The 16,110-nt window shown below is 45.0% G+C and overlaps 1 protein-coding gene across 2 annotated transcripts in view; it reads right to left on the bottom strand.

Moving 5' to 3' along the window:
* Window positions 1–718: 718 nt before the first annotated feature.
* The window catches only part of smad10b (SMAD family member 10b), a 32,311-nt gene continuing 16,919 nt past the window's right edge, over window positions 719–16,110 (bottom strand). The window contains exons 4-13 of one of the 2 annotated variants that reach the window (XM_083679543.1): window positions 12,034–12,057; window positions 11,841–11,861; window positions 11,350–11,526; window positions 10,297–10,509; window positions 9,796–9,897; window positions 8,866–8,922; window positions 5,296–5,479; window positions 4,299–4,467; window positions 3,744–3,882; window positions 719–2,774 (exon numbers count right to left, since the gene is read on the bottom strand). In XM_083679543.1, coding sequence (XP_083535669.1) covers window positions 2,563–2,774; window positions 3,744–3,882; window positions 4,299–4,467; window positions 5,296–5,479; window positions 8,866–8,922; window positions 9,796–9,897; window positions 10,297–10,509; window positions 11,350–11,526; window positions 11,841–11,861; window positions 12,034–12,057 — 1,298 coding nt within the window. In that variant the 3' untranslated portion in view covers window positions 719–2,562. Of the gene's footprint in view, window positions 2,775–3,743; window positions 3,905–4,298; window positions 4,468–5,295; window positions 5,480–8,865; window positions 8,923–9,795; window positions 9,898–10,296; window positions 10,510–11,349; window positions 11,527–11,840; window positions 11,862–12,033; window positions 12,058–16,110 lie in introns of those variants that run through there. The other variant, XM_083679544.1, reaches the window with a different exon arrangement.

Raw genomic sequence — 16,110 nt, forward strand, 5'->3', positions numbered from 1 at the left:
ATGCTGTTCCTTGCCGCCCCGATAAAAAATTAAAAATGAAGGAATATGAGGACGTTGTATCCTTATTGTATATCCATAGAGAGCGGGTAAGGATAAAATGATCAATATTAAGGTAATTCTTTTCTCAAATAGCTCAATTGTTTCCAAATTTGGCCTGCCTTGCTGTGTTTTATTATGTGTCTGTACGGGGTCGAGCGAGCTCCAGCTCAGTGATGCTCTGGCGGATGCAGAGACTGGGCTCGACCTGGTACCCAGACCCGCCCTCTAGTGGCGTCACACTGTCACATGTTTACTGTGCTTACTTTGTATGACGTTATTGTTGTGTATGACATTATTGTCGTGTATGACGTTAGTGTTATGTATGACATTATTAATGGTATGACATTATTGTTGTCATACCAATATCTCGTCGGACGTTTGCTTGTTATCCGTTTAATCAAATGCCCAAAGATGGGAAGCATACTTCAGGCATTTAAGCTAAATATCGAATATCGGTTGCCCATACAATAAACCACAGTATTTTGAACTATGCTGTTATTTAAAAAAAAGAAATATTCTTGATTATGATTTATATGAAGCTGCTTTAAATAAACTGTAAGGTAGTCCTCTGACTCAATGTACATATGTGAAATTGGAGGTAGGAACAAATTCAGTTTGAGAAATAAGTGGCAATATGACACAACTTATGAAGGACTGAGGACCATACCAGATATTATCAAAAACAGTTTAATTATTGATCAACTTTGGAGTAGTTATAACCTACATACAGCATTGGAAAGCAATTCATTTTACATCATAAAATAGGGCTAAAAATAACAATTATACTAGAGAAAGGCAAATATAGCATTTCTTCAAAATCAAACAAATAATAAGTAGACAGAATAAGGCTGAATACTGACATACACATATGCCAGCTGATGAAATATGTATTATAAAAACACTGGTAGCTTGCTATCTAATAATTAGATTTACAAGAATAGTTAGGCTTACACTACATTTGTACCGGGTACAGAGAGAATACAAACAACTGAACAATTGGCCCAATGATTAAGAGAACTGTTTAATATTACAATAAATAATTTAACATCACACACATTTTATTGATGTGTTTGTTATCGACCCTCACATGATTATCAGTACAAGCTTTGACAGAAGCAGAGGCCAACATGTCTTTGGAAAAAACTGTTCAAAATTATTGTGTTTTTTTTCTATCAGAGTTGATATACACAATAAATATGACACAGTTGAAGTCATCTTGTTTTCTGTCACTATGCTGTGCTATTACCTAGAAGGGCCACTAGGAGTCCTCCTACACATGTTCATGATGCTAGGAAAGGAAGTGTCACCCCGCCTTTCTTGCCCTCAATCTACATAGCAACAGAGAGCAAGTGGGGGCACTCTATGAGTGAGACTAGTGCTTTAATAGGTTGGTTAGCTTGACATTCACATTCAAATGTAGTTCAACGGTCACACTTAGATTTGCAATTTCACCATCGGAACAATGTGTATGCATGACTGTCTTGAATCTTGAAGACAATACTTCTCAACATAACTTGATTGCATTGAAATATGGTTTCAAAGGAAGTGATGATTTTCCTTCCGTAGCATAAAGTCTATATGGGCTGAGATGGAAGGTGGAAAACAGATAGAGCTGTTAGTGGTCAAGACAGCAACACATGGTCCAGGAAACACATCATTCTGGTTGAAAAGAAGCATGACTATATTGAAGCAGGAGGAGAGAGGTGAGAGAACCGAGAAATGAAGGCAGTTTGTTATAGTACAGAGGCATACTGTTTCATTGTACTCACAGTTAAGGCACTAATTAAATTTTAACTTGTTGAAAAGTCTTAAATGAAACTAAATCTTTTCCAGAAGTCTTTTATAGTTGTTGTATTTTATGCATTTCACAAAAATAAGCTTTGGTTGAACAGAGAAACTAATGGGATGCAATTGACCAAAACTACAGAAAAGGCACACACAGAAATTCTTTGAAATATTCCTACCAAGGGCAATGGTTTATCTAATGGTATTGACAGCCACTGACAATAGCCACACTCAGAGGGCAAAACTCGGGCAAGTCTTTGGCCATTTAAAAAAGCTGTGATTTTTCTTACTGTTTGAGAAACTCTGACTTCATTCTAATTTGACTCTGTCAAGAACATCTTTGTCTCTGGCCCAGACAAATCTCAGCCAGCCTCCCAACAGGCAATTCTAGTTTTCCATGCAGACTCTGGTCTTCCAGCATGACATTTTTGTGACGTACTGTGGGTGGCATGAGTCCATTGCTGAAAATACTGCTCCACCAACAGAGAATTCATATCAGACATTCATGAAGCCATATGAAGCCATCAAAAGTGCTTTGATAAGCCAACAGTCTCTCTCTTCACTGCTCCACTGGTGGGGAAAATATATCCAATATAAAACTGAAAGTGTTAGGAGGGCAATTATCAGTTTATTTTACTTGTTAGGCTGGTTCTAAGCAAAACCACTAAGGTACCCTCTCCACCTCTCCCTCTCACAAAGACACACACACACACACACACACACACACACACAAACTGCTCAGTTGATGTGACCTGGGTCCGCTAGTGGCATGGTGTGGAGGACCTCGTCCAGTAGCTGCAGGGCACGGTGCAGGTGGACCTCCACCCAGCAGGGGGTGTGTTTGATGCTCTGGCGGGGGTAGTCCGGCCCCCAGCCCTTCACAAAACTCAGACGCAGGATACACAATCTCCGCAGGTCGTCCACACCGATGCCCGCCGCCGCCGAGAGACCTGGGAGAGAGAGAGACAGAGAGAGAAATTTTAAGTGGTGGAAGAAAAATGCATTGCGTGTGACTGTGTGCACATGTATATACATGCATGTCAGAGATAAAGCAGAAGGTCAGATGGAGGATACAATAGATACCCTGAATCCCCAATTTGTCCCCTCTCAGATTTCCAGTGCCTAAGGGTTAGGGGCTTGAGCTTAAACACGAGGGTCATGGCCTGGGGTTGTCTAGCACCACGACCTACAGTGCACACATATGCCTATATCGGCATGGGTTCGAATCCAGCACATTCCCTGCTGACATACATCTCCTCCTTATTTCCTGTCTTTCTCTACTGTCTCTGTCCAATAAAAACAGAAAAAAATACGAGAGTGGGATGGACTACCACACTCCAAAAAATAACCTTCAAAACATGAGGGTCAAAGAAGAAGAGAAGAGGGATTAAACGTGTGAAGAAGGTGTGACAGGTAAGGTCGTGTAGAGGGCACAAGTGAGACAACACACAGAGGGGGAACAACAGGAAGTATGAAATGATGAAAGTGGAGCAGAGGCTGGGATGCTGAAGGGAGTGGGCATGCATGGCTCTACCCCCGCTGTCGGATTAGTTTTGTCATGGGCTTTTGTGTTCATTTGGTTGCTTCTTTTGTTGAACCTTATCCCAAAATATTGAACACTGAATCAGCATTTGGGTTCAGACTGGATGGTACAGACATGCACTGCCGTATGCTGCTATCAATTGCACCACACTGAGAGTAGGGTACAGCTGGGTTGCTAGCCTCGGTAGAAACCCGAGACTAAGCCAGGCAGGTAGGCTAGTAACAAAAGGGGAAGTGAGAGACATAGAGGGAAAAGAGAGATAAAAGAAAATCAGACAGGCAGGAAGGCACACAGACACAGAGAGAGAGAGAGAGAGAGAGACACAGACAGACAGACAGAGAGAGAGGGAGAGACAGAGAGAAAAGAGATCACTCACTGACTGCAGGTGCGATCCCTCCCACACTCCCGGGTCCAGGGATGTTTCCCGCCACGGCAGCTGCCTGAGCAGCGGCCGCAGCCTGGGCCGTAGCTGCCTGCTGCTGCATCTGTCTGTGACACTGACGCAGGTCAAACACCTGGAGAACACATACAGAGATACTGACGCAGGTTAAACATCTGTGCACAACATGTTAATTGAACAATTACATTACAATACAATTTGAATGAACGTATGAAACGTATGAATTGCTCTGCATTTACATGTTGAAAAACAGTTGAAAATGCATTTATTGTGTCAGCATTGTTCAACAATTCAAACATATTTGAATGCAAATGGAACGTGTTAATAATGTGTCCATTTCCAGAACGGATGGATCGGTGAGGAGAACCCACAGTCAGCAATAGTGCTCTCCCCTCCCTCTCTGCTCCTACCCCTTTCCTCTTCTTCCTTATTCTTATCTGTTTACCTTAATGTAGGCCCCGGGGTAGATCTGTTTACCTTGATGTAGGCCCCAGGGTAGAGGTAGAGGGGTAGAGAGGTAGAGGTGTTTACCTTGATGTAGGCCCCGGGGTAGATCTTGTGGACAGCATCCCCTGGCGCCCGCCCTGCCTCTCGGTCCAGGTAGTAGCTCTGGACGAACACGGCGTGGTCACTAAGGCAACGCATCCACACGTCCCCCTCCCCCCGACACTCCAGCTGCACCCCCTTCCCGATGTGCAACCTGGCAAAAGGACAGAGATCATCATATATACGAGATGGAGGAAAAGAGAGACACCAGGTCACGTTTCAACTCTGATCTACTGTATGGCCAACATTCCAATGGAGTATCCCATAGAGATGTTCACACAGTGTTGATAAACTACTGCTGGCCATGACCACATGTAGGAGACCATTTAGGAGTCTGTAAGTGGTCGTAGAACAGTACCCCAAAACAACACTGTGCTTTTATTTGCTTTGCGTGACTGTTAAGATGCTTCTGTGCATCTTGGGTTAGGGTTAGAAAAAGACATTCATATCTCAATGGGACGCACTGAAATAAAGGAGAAATTAAATCAATCTGATCATGTGAAAGTGAGCTACGGTGGAAAAAAAGTACCTCAGTGTGCATTTAAACTGTTATCGTTCAAGGTCAAACGGGGCAAATTAAATCAAGCGCAACTCAAATATTAGAAATAGTATATGACACTTCTATTTGACCCAGGTCTAATCACATGAAGTTGTCTTTTTTCTTGTGTGTGTGTGTGTGTCATCGGGAGAGAGAAAGTTTATGTGTGCTAATGCCAGGAGCGTAACTACCACACCACGACTTCACCACAGAATGACGTTGTATGTGATGGAGGGTACAGTACTGACCGGCCGTCTCTCTGGTGTCAGTGTATGTGATGGAGGGTACAATACTGACCGGCCCTCTCTCTGGTGTCAGTGTATGTGATGGAGGGTACAATACTGACCGGCCCTCTCTCTGGTGTCAGTGTATGTGATGGAGGGTACAATACTGACCGGCCGTCTCTCTGGTGTCAGTGTATGTGATGGACGGTACAGTACTGACCTGGCCCTCTCGCTGGTGTCTGTACGGTGCACGTTGCTCAGCTGGCCCAGGCAGAAGCGGTCTCCGCCAGAGGGGTCCACGTAGCCGTCCACTGTCACCACGGGACAGTTGGCCAGCACCTTGAACATCTCCCCCACCTGGATGTCCATCTCAAAGTATGAGATGGAGCACCAGAACTCTGGGCCTGATGAGGAGACAGAGAGAGGGGGGGAGGGGGAAAGGGAAAACACAGTTGAGAAAGCTTCTTTAGTAGTAGTAGAAAACTTTATGATCACCAATGGGAAATTGGATTTGCAGCTAATCATTCATTAAAATGCACAATCAGGCAAAAATGAAACATAATATACGTACAATGCATTACAATATATACAATTAATTGCATATGACAATAAAACCATCTTGAATCTTGAATCTTGAAATGCAAAAAAATATTTTATAGTCGAAAAAGACCTAGATCTACAGTGCCCTGCGTAGTAATCGGACAGTGAAGCATTTTTTCTTTTTTTGTCTCTACACAGTGTGGCAGCTGGATGGGAGTAAGAAGGGGTATGGTAATAGAGGGCAGATATGTGCTAGCGCGATGGCTCCAATCCATGCCTATATTAGGGTTTCCTCCTCAACGAGCGACACCTAAGTGGAATCACCGGGCTGAGTGGTGGTGCTACAAGGAGAGGCGCGGCACTCAGCGCAGGCAGAGTACTGCAAGAGAAATCCACCCGGAGAAGAGTGAGTAGTATGAGAAGTCAAGTTACTGTGCTCTGTGCCATTCATCATTGTGATCTTTGTTTGAGTAGGAGAACCCGCTTGTGTACCGAACCTCGGCCGTGTGACTACTCCGCTGAAAGACCCAACCTGGACCGTAAGAGAATCTGCCCATGTACCGACCCCCGCTCTTGACCCCTGACGATTCTCAAGGAATACGGATCAACTGGAACCTACCATCGACTCTCTCTCCCCCTCCCCTTTTCCCTTGGAACCTCAATAAAACCCTGATTGATTTTGCATTCCTTTGGTTGTGGACCTTTTTTATTATATGGCTTGGTTTCGTGGCAACACCGTCCTCCCCGGGGGTTTGTCACAACAGTTACAGTGGGGGAAATAATTATTTGATCCCCTGCTGATTTTGTTAGTTTGCCCGATTACAAAGAAATGAGCGGTCTATAATTTTTATGGTACTTTTATTTTAACAAATAGAAACAGAATATCAACAAAGAAGTCCAGAAAAAACACATTATATAAAGTTATAAATTAATTTGCATTTGATCGAAGGAAATAAGTATTTGATCCCCAAGCAAAACATGACTTAGTACTTGGTGGAGAAACCCTTTTTGGCAAGCACAGAAGTCAGACGTTTCTTGTAGTTGGTCACCAGGTTTGCACACATCTCAGGAGGGATTTTGGTCCACTCCTCTTTACAGATCTCTCCAAATCCTGAAGGTTTCAAGGCTTTTGCTTGGCTTCAGCTCCCTCCACAAATTTTCTATAGGATTACGGTCTGGAGACTAGCTAGGCCACTCCATGACCTTAGTGTGCTTCTTCTTGAGCCACTCCTTTGTTGCCATGGCTGTATGTTTTGGGTCATTGTCATGCTGGAAGACCCATCCACGACCCATCCTCAGTGCTCTGGCTGAGGGAAGGAGGTTCTCGTCCGAGATCTTACGGTAAAATGGCCCGTCCATTGGCCCCTCAATGCAGTGAAGTCGTCCTGTACCCTTAGCAGAGAAACAACCCCAAAGCATAATGTTTCCACCTCCGTGTTTGACGGTGGGGATGGTGTTCTTGGGGTTGTAGCATTCAGCATTTCTCTCGCTCCAAACACGACGAGTCGAATTTATGCCAAAGAGTTCAATTTTGGTCTCATCTGACCACATCACCTTCTCCCAAGCCTTCTCTGAATCATTTAGGTGTTCATTGGCAAACTTCAGATGGGCCTGTACATGTGCCTTCTTGAGCAGGGGGACCTTGCGGGCACTGCAGGATTTCAATCTGTTACGGTGTAGTGTGTTACCAATGGTTTTCTTGGTGACTGTGGTCCCAGCTGCCTTGAGATCATTACCAAGCTCCTCCCGTGTAGTTCTGGGCTGATCCCTCACCCTTCTCATGATCATCCTTACCCCACGAGGCGAGATCTTGCATGGAGCTCCAGGCCGAGGGCGATTGATGGTTATTTTGTATTTCTTCCATTTTCTAATAATTGCACCAACAGTTGTCTCCTTCTCACCAAGCTTCTTGCTGATGGTCTTGTAGCCCATTCCAGCCTTGTGCAGGTCTACAACTCTTACCCTGATGTCCTTTGAATGTAATTATAATCGGAATTGTAATCGGGCAAACTAACAAAATCAGCAGGGGATCAAATAATTATTTCCCCCACAGTATATGAGTTTAAAGTATTTTTTGTTTATTTGATGGTATTTGTGTACATATTGGTTTCACCATTCAGACGGTGGGTATCTTCTCTGGTGATGCTCTGCCCGGCATGTACTGCAGACATCTTCAGCTGTTTTTTAGGTTTCTTAATCTTATTATCATGAAATGAAATGCATGTTCAGCTGGATATAAATCAGAAAGTTGACTTCAGTCAAAAAGGTTATACTTTTTGACCCTGAAAAACTCCTAGTTGCTATGGCAGTATGTTTGGGGTCATTGTCTTACTGTATGATGTAGCGCCATCTAATAAATTTGGAGGCATTTACTTGTACTCGAGCAGACAAGATGTTTCTGTACACTTCAGAATACATTCTGCTGTGTTATATCATCAATTAAGACAAGTTAGCCAGTTCTTGTGGCAGCTACACATGGCCAAACCATAACACCCCCTCCACCATGTTTCACAGATGAGGTGGTATAGCTGTAAATCTTAGGGCAGATTCTTTTTTCTCCAAACTTTCCTCTTGCAATCACTGGTGCATGATAATATTTGTCTGTCCACAGGACCATTTTCCAGACCTCTGCAGGCTTTTTAGGTACTTTTTTAGCAAACTGTAACCTGACCATCCTTTTTGAGGATAACTAGTGGTGTGCACCTTGCCTCTGTAGTTCGGCTGGTGACGTATTCTGTGGATGATAGTCTTTGATACATTCACATCTACCTCCTGGAGAGCGTTCCTGATTTGTGGGACAGTCTTTTTTTTTTTTTCTTAATTATGGTGAGCATTCTTCGTCATCCTCTGTAGAAGTCTACGGGCTTACCAGCCCGTTTGCGATTGCTGAGCTCACCTGTGCTTTCTTTCCTTTTTAATGACGTTACAAATTCTTGATTTTGGCAAGTCTATGGTTTTGGCTATGTTTCTGATTGATTTATCTGATATTTAAGCCTCATAATGGCTTCCTTGACTTTCATTGACGTCTCTTGAGAGACACCAATGGCAGACTCCAACTTCGCATCAACCTGCTGCAACAGTGTTTGTTACATCTACTGAACTGCAGCTGATATGGGGGAATGCAACACAAAGTGTCTGCAATGGGAACTGTATCAGCTTTGTTTGTGTGTACTGTGTGCTGTGTGCGTGCATGCTCTGTGTATATGCGCGCATGCGCACATGTGTGTGTGTGTTTGTGTGTGTACAGTACCTGGATGGTTGGAGACAGGCTGGGGAAATGCAGGGGCACTATGATGCTGTTGAGACCCTTTAGGAAGAAATGAGCACAGTCAATTCACACTGGTCCATAACCTCTTCCATATATTTACCTCCCTACCAATAGTTATCCTAACCATATGTAATTTTTTAACCACCAGCATTTTTTAATCCATGAACATTAACATCTAACACGTCCAATTGACTTGCCATATTAATTGTATAACTTGTTGTGAGCACCAGTATCGATAAATGTATACAATATTGGTAGATATCGATATGAGTGTGGAACTTTGCAATAATAAAATAGTAATATTGCAATATTACTTTATTGTTATATAAATAAGATTTCCATACTGGTGCCCCCCACATATAATAATCGAAATATACAGAATATATTCATCAGGCTAATGTTATTGAAAAACTTAATTAACATTGTCAATAGAGGGGCAAAGTGGTTTCATCAAAATGTAGTCTGTGAACCGATCAAGTCCAAAATCCCATTAATTTTTTCCATCGGGATTCTTTCAAATAGCTAATATAAGCGTTGTGTTACACATAGGCGTACAGTTTCTTCTATGTTTTCTTTTCCCATTAACTAGAATTTGGCTCTGGTGACTGTTTCTCAATGATTTTGTTTCTAAGTCAAATCTTGAAAATCAACAAACTAATTTAGAAATTAAAAATAGCTAATACAAGGACTAATCAAATGCTAGTCAATCGGACAAGAAAACAGACAATAAACTGTAAGCCTACATGTTACACAACGCTGATACTAGCGTTTTTGAACAATATGGATGGGAAAATTTGGGGATTTTCAGCTTGAGCCGGAATTCAACAAATGACAATCTGACAGCACGCTTCAGAGCTCTATGGGCAGTGAGATATGTTTTTGATTGGCCGGTTGGACAGGTGATTGACATACAAAAGTGGTTGGGGTGGTGCAGTGGAGGCTGCTGGTGGCCCCGCCCATTCTGCTGGGGTCCTACGGGGGTGTAGGAGGCCGTGCTGGTGCCTGTCCAGGTGGCTGGAAACAGAAGGGGTTGTACAATCTGCTTTTACAAATGAGCAACATGCATGTATCATAGTCAGCTGAATGGAAACAGGTACACTACATCTGACTGCATCAGTGTGGATTAGGGGACTATTCAATCAAATCTAGTATCCTGATTTGTAGGATAAAAGTGACATTTTTGCCAGAATATACGATCAATATAATAAAAAGCAAACAAGACCACATACTGTATCAATCCAAGGCTAGACTTTCCTTCTGCCTCATTCTGGAAACTACTGGATGCAGATTTTGATTGAACAGCATTTCCTGTTAGTGACTGTGGTAGGAGTCCTGTGTGTGTTAGCGACTCACTGGTAGGAGTCGTGTTTGTGTGTGTGTGTGTGTGTGTGCGCTTGTGTGTGTGTTACTCACTGTGGTAGGAGCCCTGTGTCTGTGTGTGTTTGGAGCTGCTACTGTAGTCAGTCTGGCTGTGTGGGGTCAGGGGCTGGGGGGTCAGCGGTGGTCCGTGTGTGGGCGTGCTGGGGGGTGGCGTGGGGGGCACGCCCTGGCTCTGAGGGGAGGCGATCTGGAGGAGGCCCTCGCCCCCATGGCCCCCCGACATGGGCCCCATCATGGAGCTGCTCACTGGAAGGGGGGGGGGGGTTATTAGTGCAGTAAAGCCGGAATTCTTGTGCGTCATGCATCTCAGCCAGATATATGCAAGATTGTTGATTGTTAATTGTCAGTCTGTCTGTCTGTTTGTCGACATGGCTGCCTACCTGACAGTCTGTCTGTCTGTCTACATGGCTGCCTACCTGTCAGTCTGTCTGTCTGTCGGTCTACATGGCTGCCTAGCTGTCAGTCTGTCTGTCTACATGGCTGCCTACCTGCCGGTCTGTCTGTCTGTCGGTCTACACGGCTGCCTACCTGTCAGTCTGTCTGTCTGCCTACATGGCTGCCTAGCTGTCTGTCTGCCTGCCTGCCGGTCTACCTGGCTGCCTAGCTGTCAGTCAGTCTGTCTGTCTGTCTACATGGCTGCCTAGCTGTCAGTCTGTCTGTCTGCCGGTCTACATGGCTGCCTACCTGTCAGTCTGTCTGTCTGTCTGTCTACATGGCTGCCTAGCTGTCAGTCTGTCTGTCTGTCTGTCTGTCTGTCTGTCTGTCTGCCGGTCTACATGGCTGCCTACACTGTATTTCTACCTGTAGTCTCACTAAGTCAGACTCTCCATTTAAATGGAGAGTGTGACGGCGCAGCCAGTGTAATGTGGGGATGGGAGGCAGTTGCATCCGGTGAATTTAACCAGTGCCACAAATTCTATTTTTTTTCAAACATATTTGAATGCACAAATATGGAAATGGGCTTGTAAACAAGAGAAGAGGAGGGTCAGATGGAGCACAGCCACAGAGAGATGAGATTCTGGGATCCTTTGTCCATCCCTCTGCCTGCATCTGCCTGTCCACACGTATACCCACAGGACACCTCACCTGGTGGGGAGAGGGGCATGCTGGGGTACAGGGTGATGGGAGGGGGGGCGCGGGGGGGCTCCGGGGGCAGCTGCAGCGGGGGGAGGGGCTGGCTATAGCACTCAGGCTGCAGGGGCATTCTGGGAGGAACCTCCATCTGGATGCAGTCGTGGATGTACTCCTCTTTGATCAGTCGGCCTGCAAGGGAGGGAGAGAGAGAGAGAGATCAAGTTTTCACTCTGAATTTTACTCAATGAATGATCTAGAATTGAGGTGGGATAACGCATCCCTAACCATGGTATGTAAAGTATATATTGTGTTTTTGTGTGTGTGTGCGCGGGGATTTTGACTGATATTTGACTGCATTTTCCAATGTGAAGTGTGTTGGATGTTTAAATGAAGCGTCCTGCTGTGGTAATAGACCAGCTCAGACAGGTACACGTCTGGCAGGTGTGTCGAAGCATTGGCATTCCATACTTTGAGTTGACGACAAGAGCAGACATACAGCATACCTGTATCAAAACACGTGGTGCCTGCAATTTGAAACAAACACATGAGAAATGCAGAAAACAACAACAACAATACAAAACACTATTTTTTTTATGTTCTCATCATGACTTTTGTGAAATATGATCAACTAGTTCCTTAGCATGCAATTCATGAAGTAAAGCAACAGATTCTGATGTTATTGGAATGTTTTCTCACCTGCATTTTGAATGCTGAGACCAACTTCATGGTGAGGGAGAGAGTGGAAACAGTAGAAACGGTTAGCTGCATTCTGAATCACAACCACAGGCACAATAATAGTAATTTCATTGCTGTGTCACTAACAGTGTAAAAGGCATGACCACTAGAAATGCATTTAGAAATATTGTTTTAGAATATTATTGATTCTCAAAATTGTGAATGACAAATGAAAAATGGACAGCACTCCGATTAACATGCTTTAAATTATAATGCATGGAATGGAAGCAAATCAACACGCTCAGGATCTTCAAAATCTAACCCTCCACACGTTCTGCACAATTGAAATTGGAAGCGGAAAAGGCAGCATTGGTGGTGCGAGTTGAAACACTGAAAAGGAAGCAAGCTTTGGTTAAGCAGGAAGCTGAGCTTAAAGCAATGAGGGAGGAATTGGATCTTGATGCCCAAATAACAGCTACCAACACTAAGCTGCATGTGTTTAAGGAGTATGAGTCATTACAAGTTGCAAGACAGAAACTCATATTTGGTGATGGAATGAATGATTACCTGTTGGATGCCATAGGAATGTCTGAGCAGACCTTGCAGGATATTCAGGCTAAACTGATAACCACTCCCACTCAGGCCATCACAGGACCACTCCTTACACAGCACCTCACATGTCTGCTGTGGTAACCCCACCTTTCACTTTCTCAGCACAGGGTCAGCCTCAGGAACAACATGACTTGGTAAAGCAAAGTTCTCTGACCACACACTCCTTTGCTCTGCATAGATCAATGGCTGCAAAATCAGAGCATCGTGATGTAAGACTGTATGAAGACAGACCACCTGATGTCAGATCACGTGACATCAGACGACCTGACGCCAGATCACGTGACATCAGACCACCTGACATCAGTTCACCTCTTGAAAGCAGAACACCTCTTGAAAGCAGAACACCTGAAGTCTTTCCACGTGATGTTAGGCCACAACAACATCCCACTGGTCCTAACATGGCCACTATATCTGACAGGCAGGGTGGATCTGTTCGCCTAGGCAGTATTGTCAGCATCATGGAACATCAAAATACCATTACTGAAATAGTGGTAAAGCAGCAGTGATCGTCATCTCTACCTCTCCTTACCATAGCTGTGTTTAAAGGTGACCCTCTAGATTACAACTTTTTCTTACAGGCTTTCAAGCATGGAATCGGAGATAAAACTGAAAACAACAAAGACCAGCTGTACTTTCTAGAGCAATTTACTGCAGGGCAGCCTAGAGAGCTGGTCCGTAGCTGTCAATATATGTATCCTCTCACAGGTTTCACAGAAGCCAAGAAACTTCTTAAGAAGTATTTTGGAAATGAGTGCAAAATTGCCTCTGCCTATATTGACAAAGCACTCAATTGGTCAACAATAAAGGTTGAAGATGCAGAATCTCTACAAGCTTATGCAGTCTTCCTTACTGGATGCTGTGAAATGATAGACAGCATGGAATACACGGAAGAAATGGACAGTCCAACCAACATGCGAGCCATCATCTCCAAGCTTCCATACAAGCTGAAAGAGAAATGGAGAGGGGTTGCTTACGATCTACAGCAATGGAATGGAAGGACAGCCAAGTTCTCTGATCTTGTTAACTTCATTAGTCACCAAGCTAGAATCATCTCACACCCTTTGTTTGGAAGTCTACAGGAAACTTCAAGAGTTACTGTAAGAGGAGGCCATGGACCAGGACTGAACAGGCCTAGCATTCTCAAGGAGAAAAAAAGTGGGTTTGTCACCAGTGTGACAACTCTCAAGAAAGCAGTAAAGGGCTCTGCTGGGAATTCTCTCACTGTGACCACCAAACAGTGTCTCTTCTGTCAAGAAGACCACAGTTTAGATGACTGCACAGTGTTGATAAGAAACCACATAAAAAGAAGTTGGATTTTCTTAAGACCAAGAGAGTGTCCTTTGGTTTTCCGTCACCCGGACATATGAGCAAAGGCTGTGGGAAAAGGCTTACCTGTCGAGTGTACTCACTTAAGCATCCTACCATGTTGCATATCATCAACAAGGAAGTAAGCAGTAGTAAAATCAAAGAAAACAAGGGACAACAAGTTACTAGTGCACTTGTTAACATGGAAGGTGATGCTGGGAGTTCCACTGGGGCCATGCTCCTGAATGCATCCTGGCTATCGTCCCTGTGAAGGTGAAGACAAAGAAGAGTAATAAGCTGAAAAGCAGAAACCTACGCTTTTTTGGATCCGGGAAGTCCAAATACCTTTGTACAGAATTGCTCAAAGATCTCAAGGTTACTGGAAGAAAAAGAGACATTCTTCTTCGTACCATGAACAACGAGCAGTCTGTCAGCACCTTTGTTGTCTCTGGCCTGGAGATCAGCAGTTTGGATAATAATGGTTTTGTTGAGCTACCAGATATCTTCTCCCAGAGGGAAATTCCTGTGAAGAAGGAAAATATTCCTACTCAGAAGGACATGGACCCATGGCCGTATTTGGCGGACATTGTAAGATGGCGGCGCGCGCACACGCAGCGACCACTCGCGCTCCAGAGAATGCGGTGTTTTGTTTGTTTAATAAGTGTTTGCCCGAAAGTTTGTCGTGTTCATCTCGTCTGTCTGCGTCGAAATACAAGTACAGTCGACAGGCTCTGCTAGACATCTGCGAGAGCAAGATTTACAACGTTTTGGACACCACAACAGAGACACTCAAAGAGCTCGGATTACCTCGCCGGCCCGCGACTACTCGACCCGACCCGACTCGACTCAACTCGACTGCCACCACTCCCCCGGAAAGGAGAGGTCGGAAGCGGTGCGCGAGGAAGCAGAAGAGGGGCATACTGCGGCTAGCAAGGGCCAAGCGCGGAGGTATATGCTGTGTACTTGTTTTCACTGAAACATGGCTTAACGACAACATCCCCGACTCCGCTGTACAACTTGAGCAGCTGACATGCTATCGAGCGGACAGAGCCCTCGTCAACGGAGGTAAACAGCGTGGCGGCGGAGTTTGTGTTTACATTCGTGATGCGTGGTGCCGGGACGCTGTGGTAGTATGCAGACACTGTTCACCACTGGCGGAGTTTATGATCATAAAGTGCCGTCCTTTCTATCTGCCGAGGGAGTTTACTGCGGTCTTGCTAGCCGCAGTATACATCCCTCCAACCTCCAGCAACAGTGACAGGAATGCGGCACTTTGTGAACTGTACCAGGCCATCAGTGAACAACAGACAGCACACCCAGATGGATTTACCATCCTCGCTGGAGATTTTAATCATGCTGACCTTAAGACTGTCCTACCAAAACTCCATCAGCATGTCAATTTCCCAACAAGAGGGGAAAACACCTTGGACTTGGTCTACACTTCTCACAAAGGAGCATACAAGGCCTCCCCCCTCCCCCACATCGGACTCTCTGATCACATCACTGTCATGCTAATGCCAGCATATAGGCCCAGAGTGAAAGTCGGAAAACCGGTCCGGAAAGAGATAACTGTGTGGCCGGAGGGGTCCAGGTCTGCTCTCAAGGACTGTCTTGCAACAACAGACTGGGACATGTTCAAGCAAGCAGCCACACAGAACAACCATACGGACAATGAGGAGCTTACAGACACTGTCCTCTCCTACATCCGTAAGTGCTCTGATGATGTGACCCACAAAAAGACCATCATCACTCGGGCTAACCAGAAGCCATGGCTGACAGGGGCAATCCATCGGCTGCTGAGGGCCAGAGACAAAGCCTTCAGAGCCGGGGATGAAAATGGCCTAAGAACAGCGAGAGCCAGCCTGTCCTGTGGCATCAAGAAAGCAAAACTGGACTACACAAATAAGATTACCTGCCACTTCAAGGACAGCAGAGACACGCGGAGCCTGTGGCAGGGCATTCAGACCATAACGGACTACAAGCCCGCGCCACAGACCTGCGACAACAACATCTCTCTGCTCAACAACCTCAACAGCTTCTTTGCACGGTTTGAAGCAACAAACACTACAAGCCCACAGAAAACTCCACCCCCCCCCCACGATCAGGTCCTGTGCCTGTCTGCTGCCAGTGTGAAGAGGACACTCTCTACCATCAACCCCCGCAAAGCAACAGGCCCAGACA

Source organism: Argentina silus (genome assembly GCF_951799395.1).
Source record: "Argentina silus genome assembly, chromosome: 10".
In the NCBI taxonomy this organism is placed as follows: domain Eukaryota; kingdom Metazoa; phylum Chordata; class Actinopteri; order Argentiniformes; family Argentinidae; genus Argentina; species Argentina silus.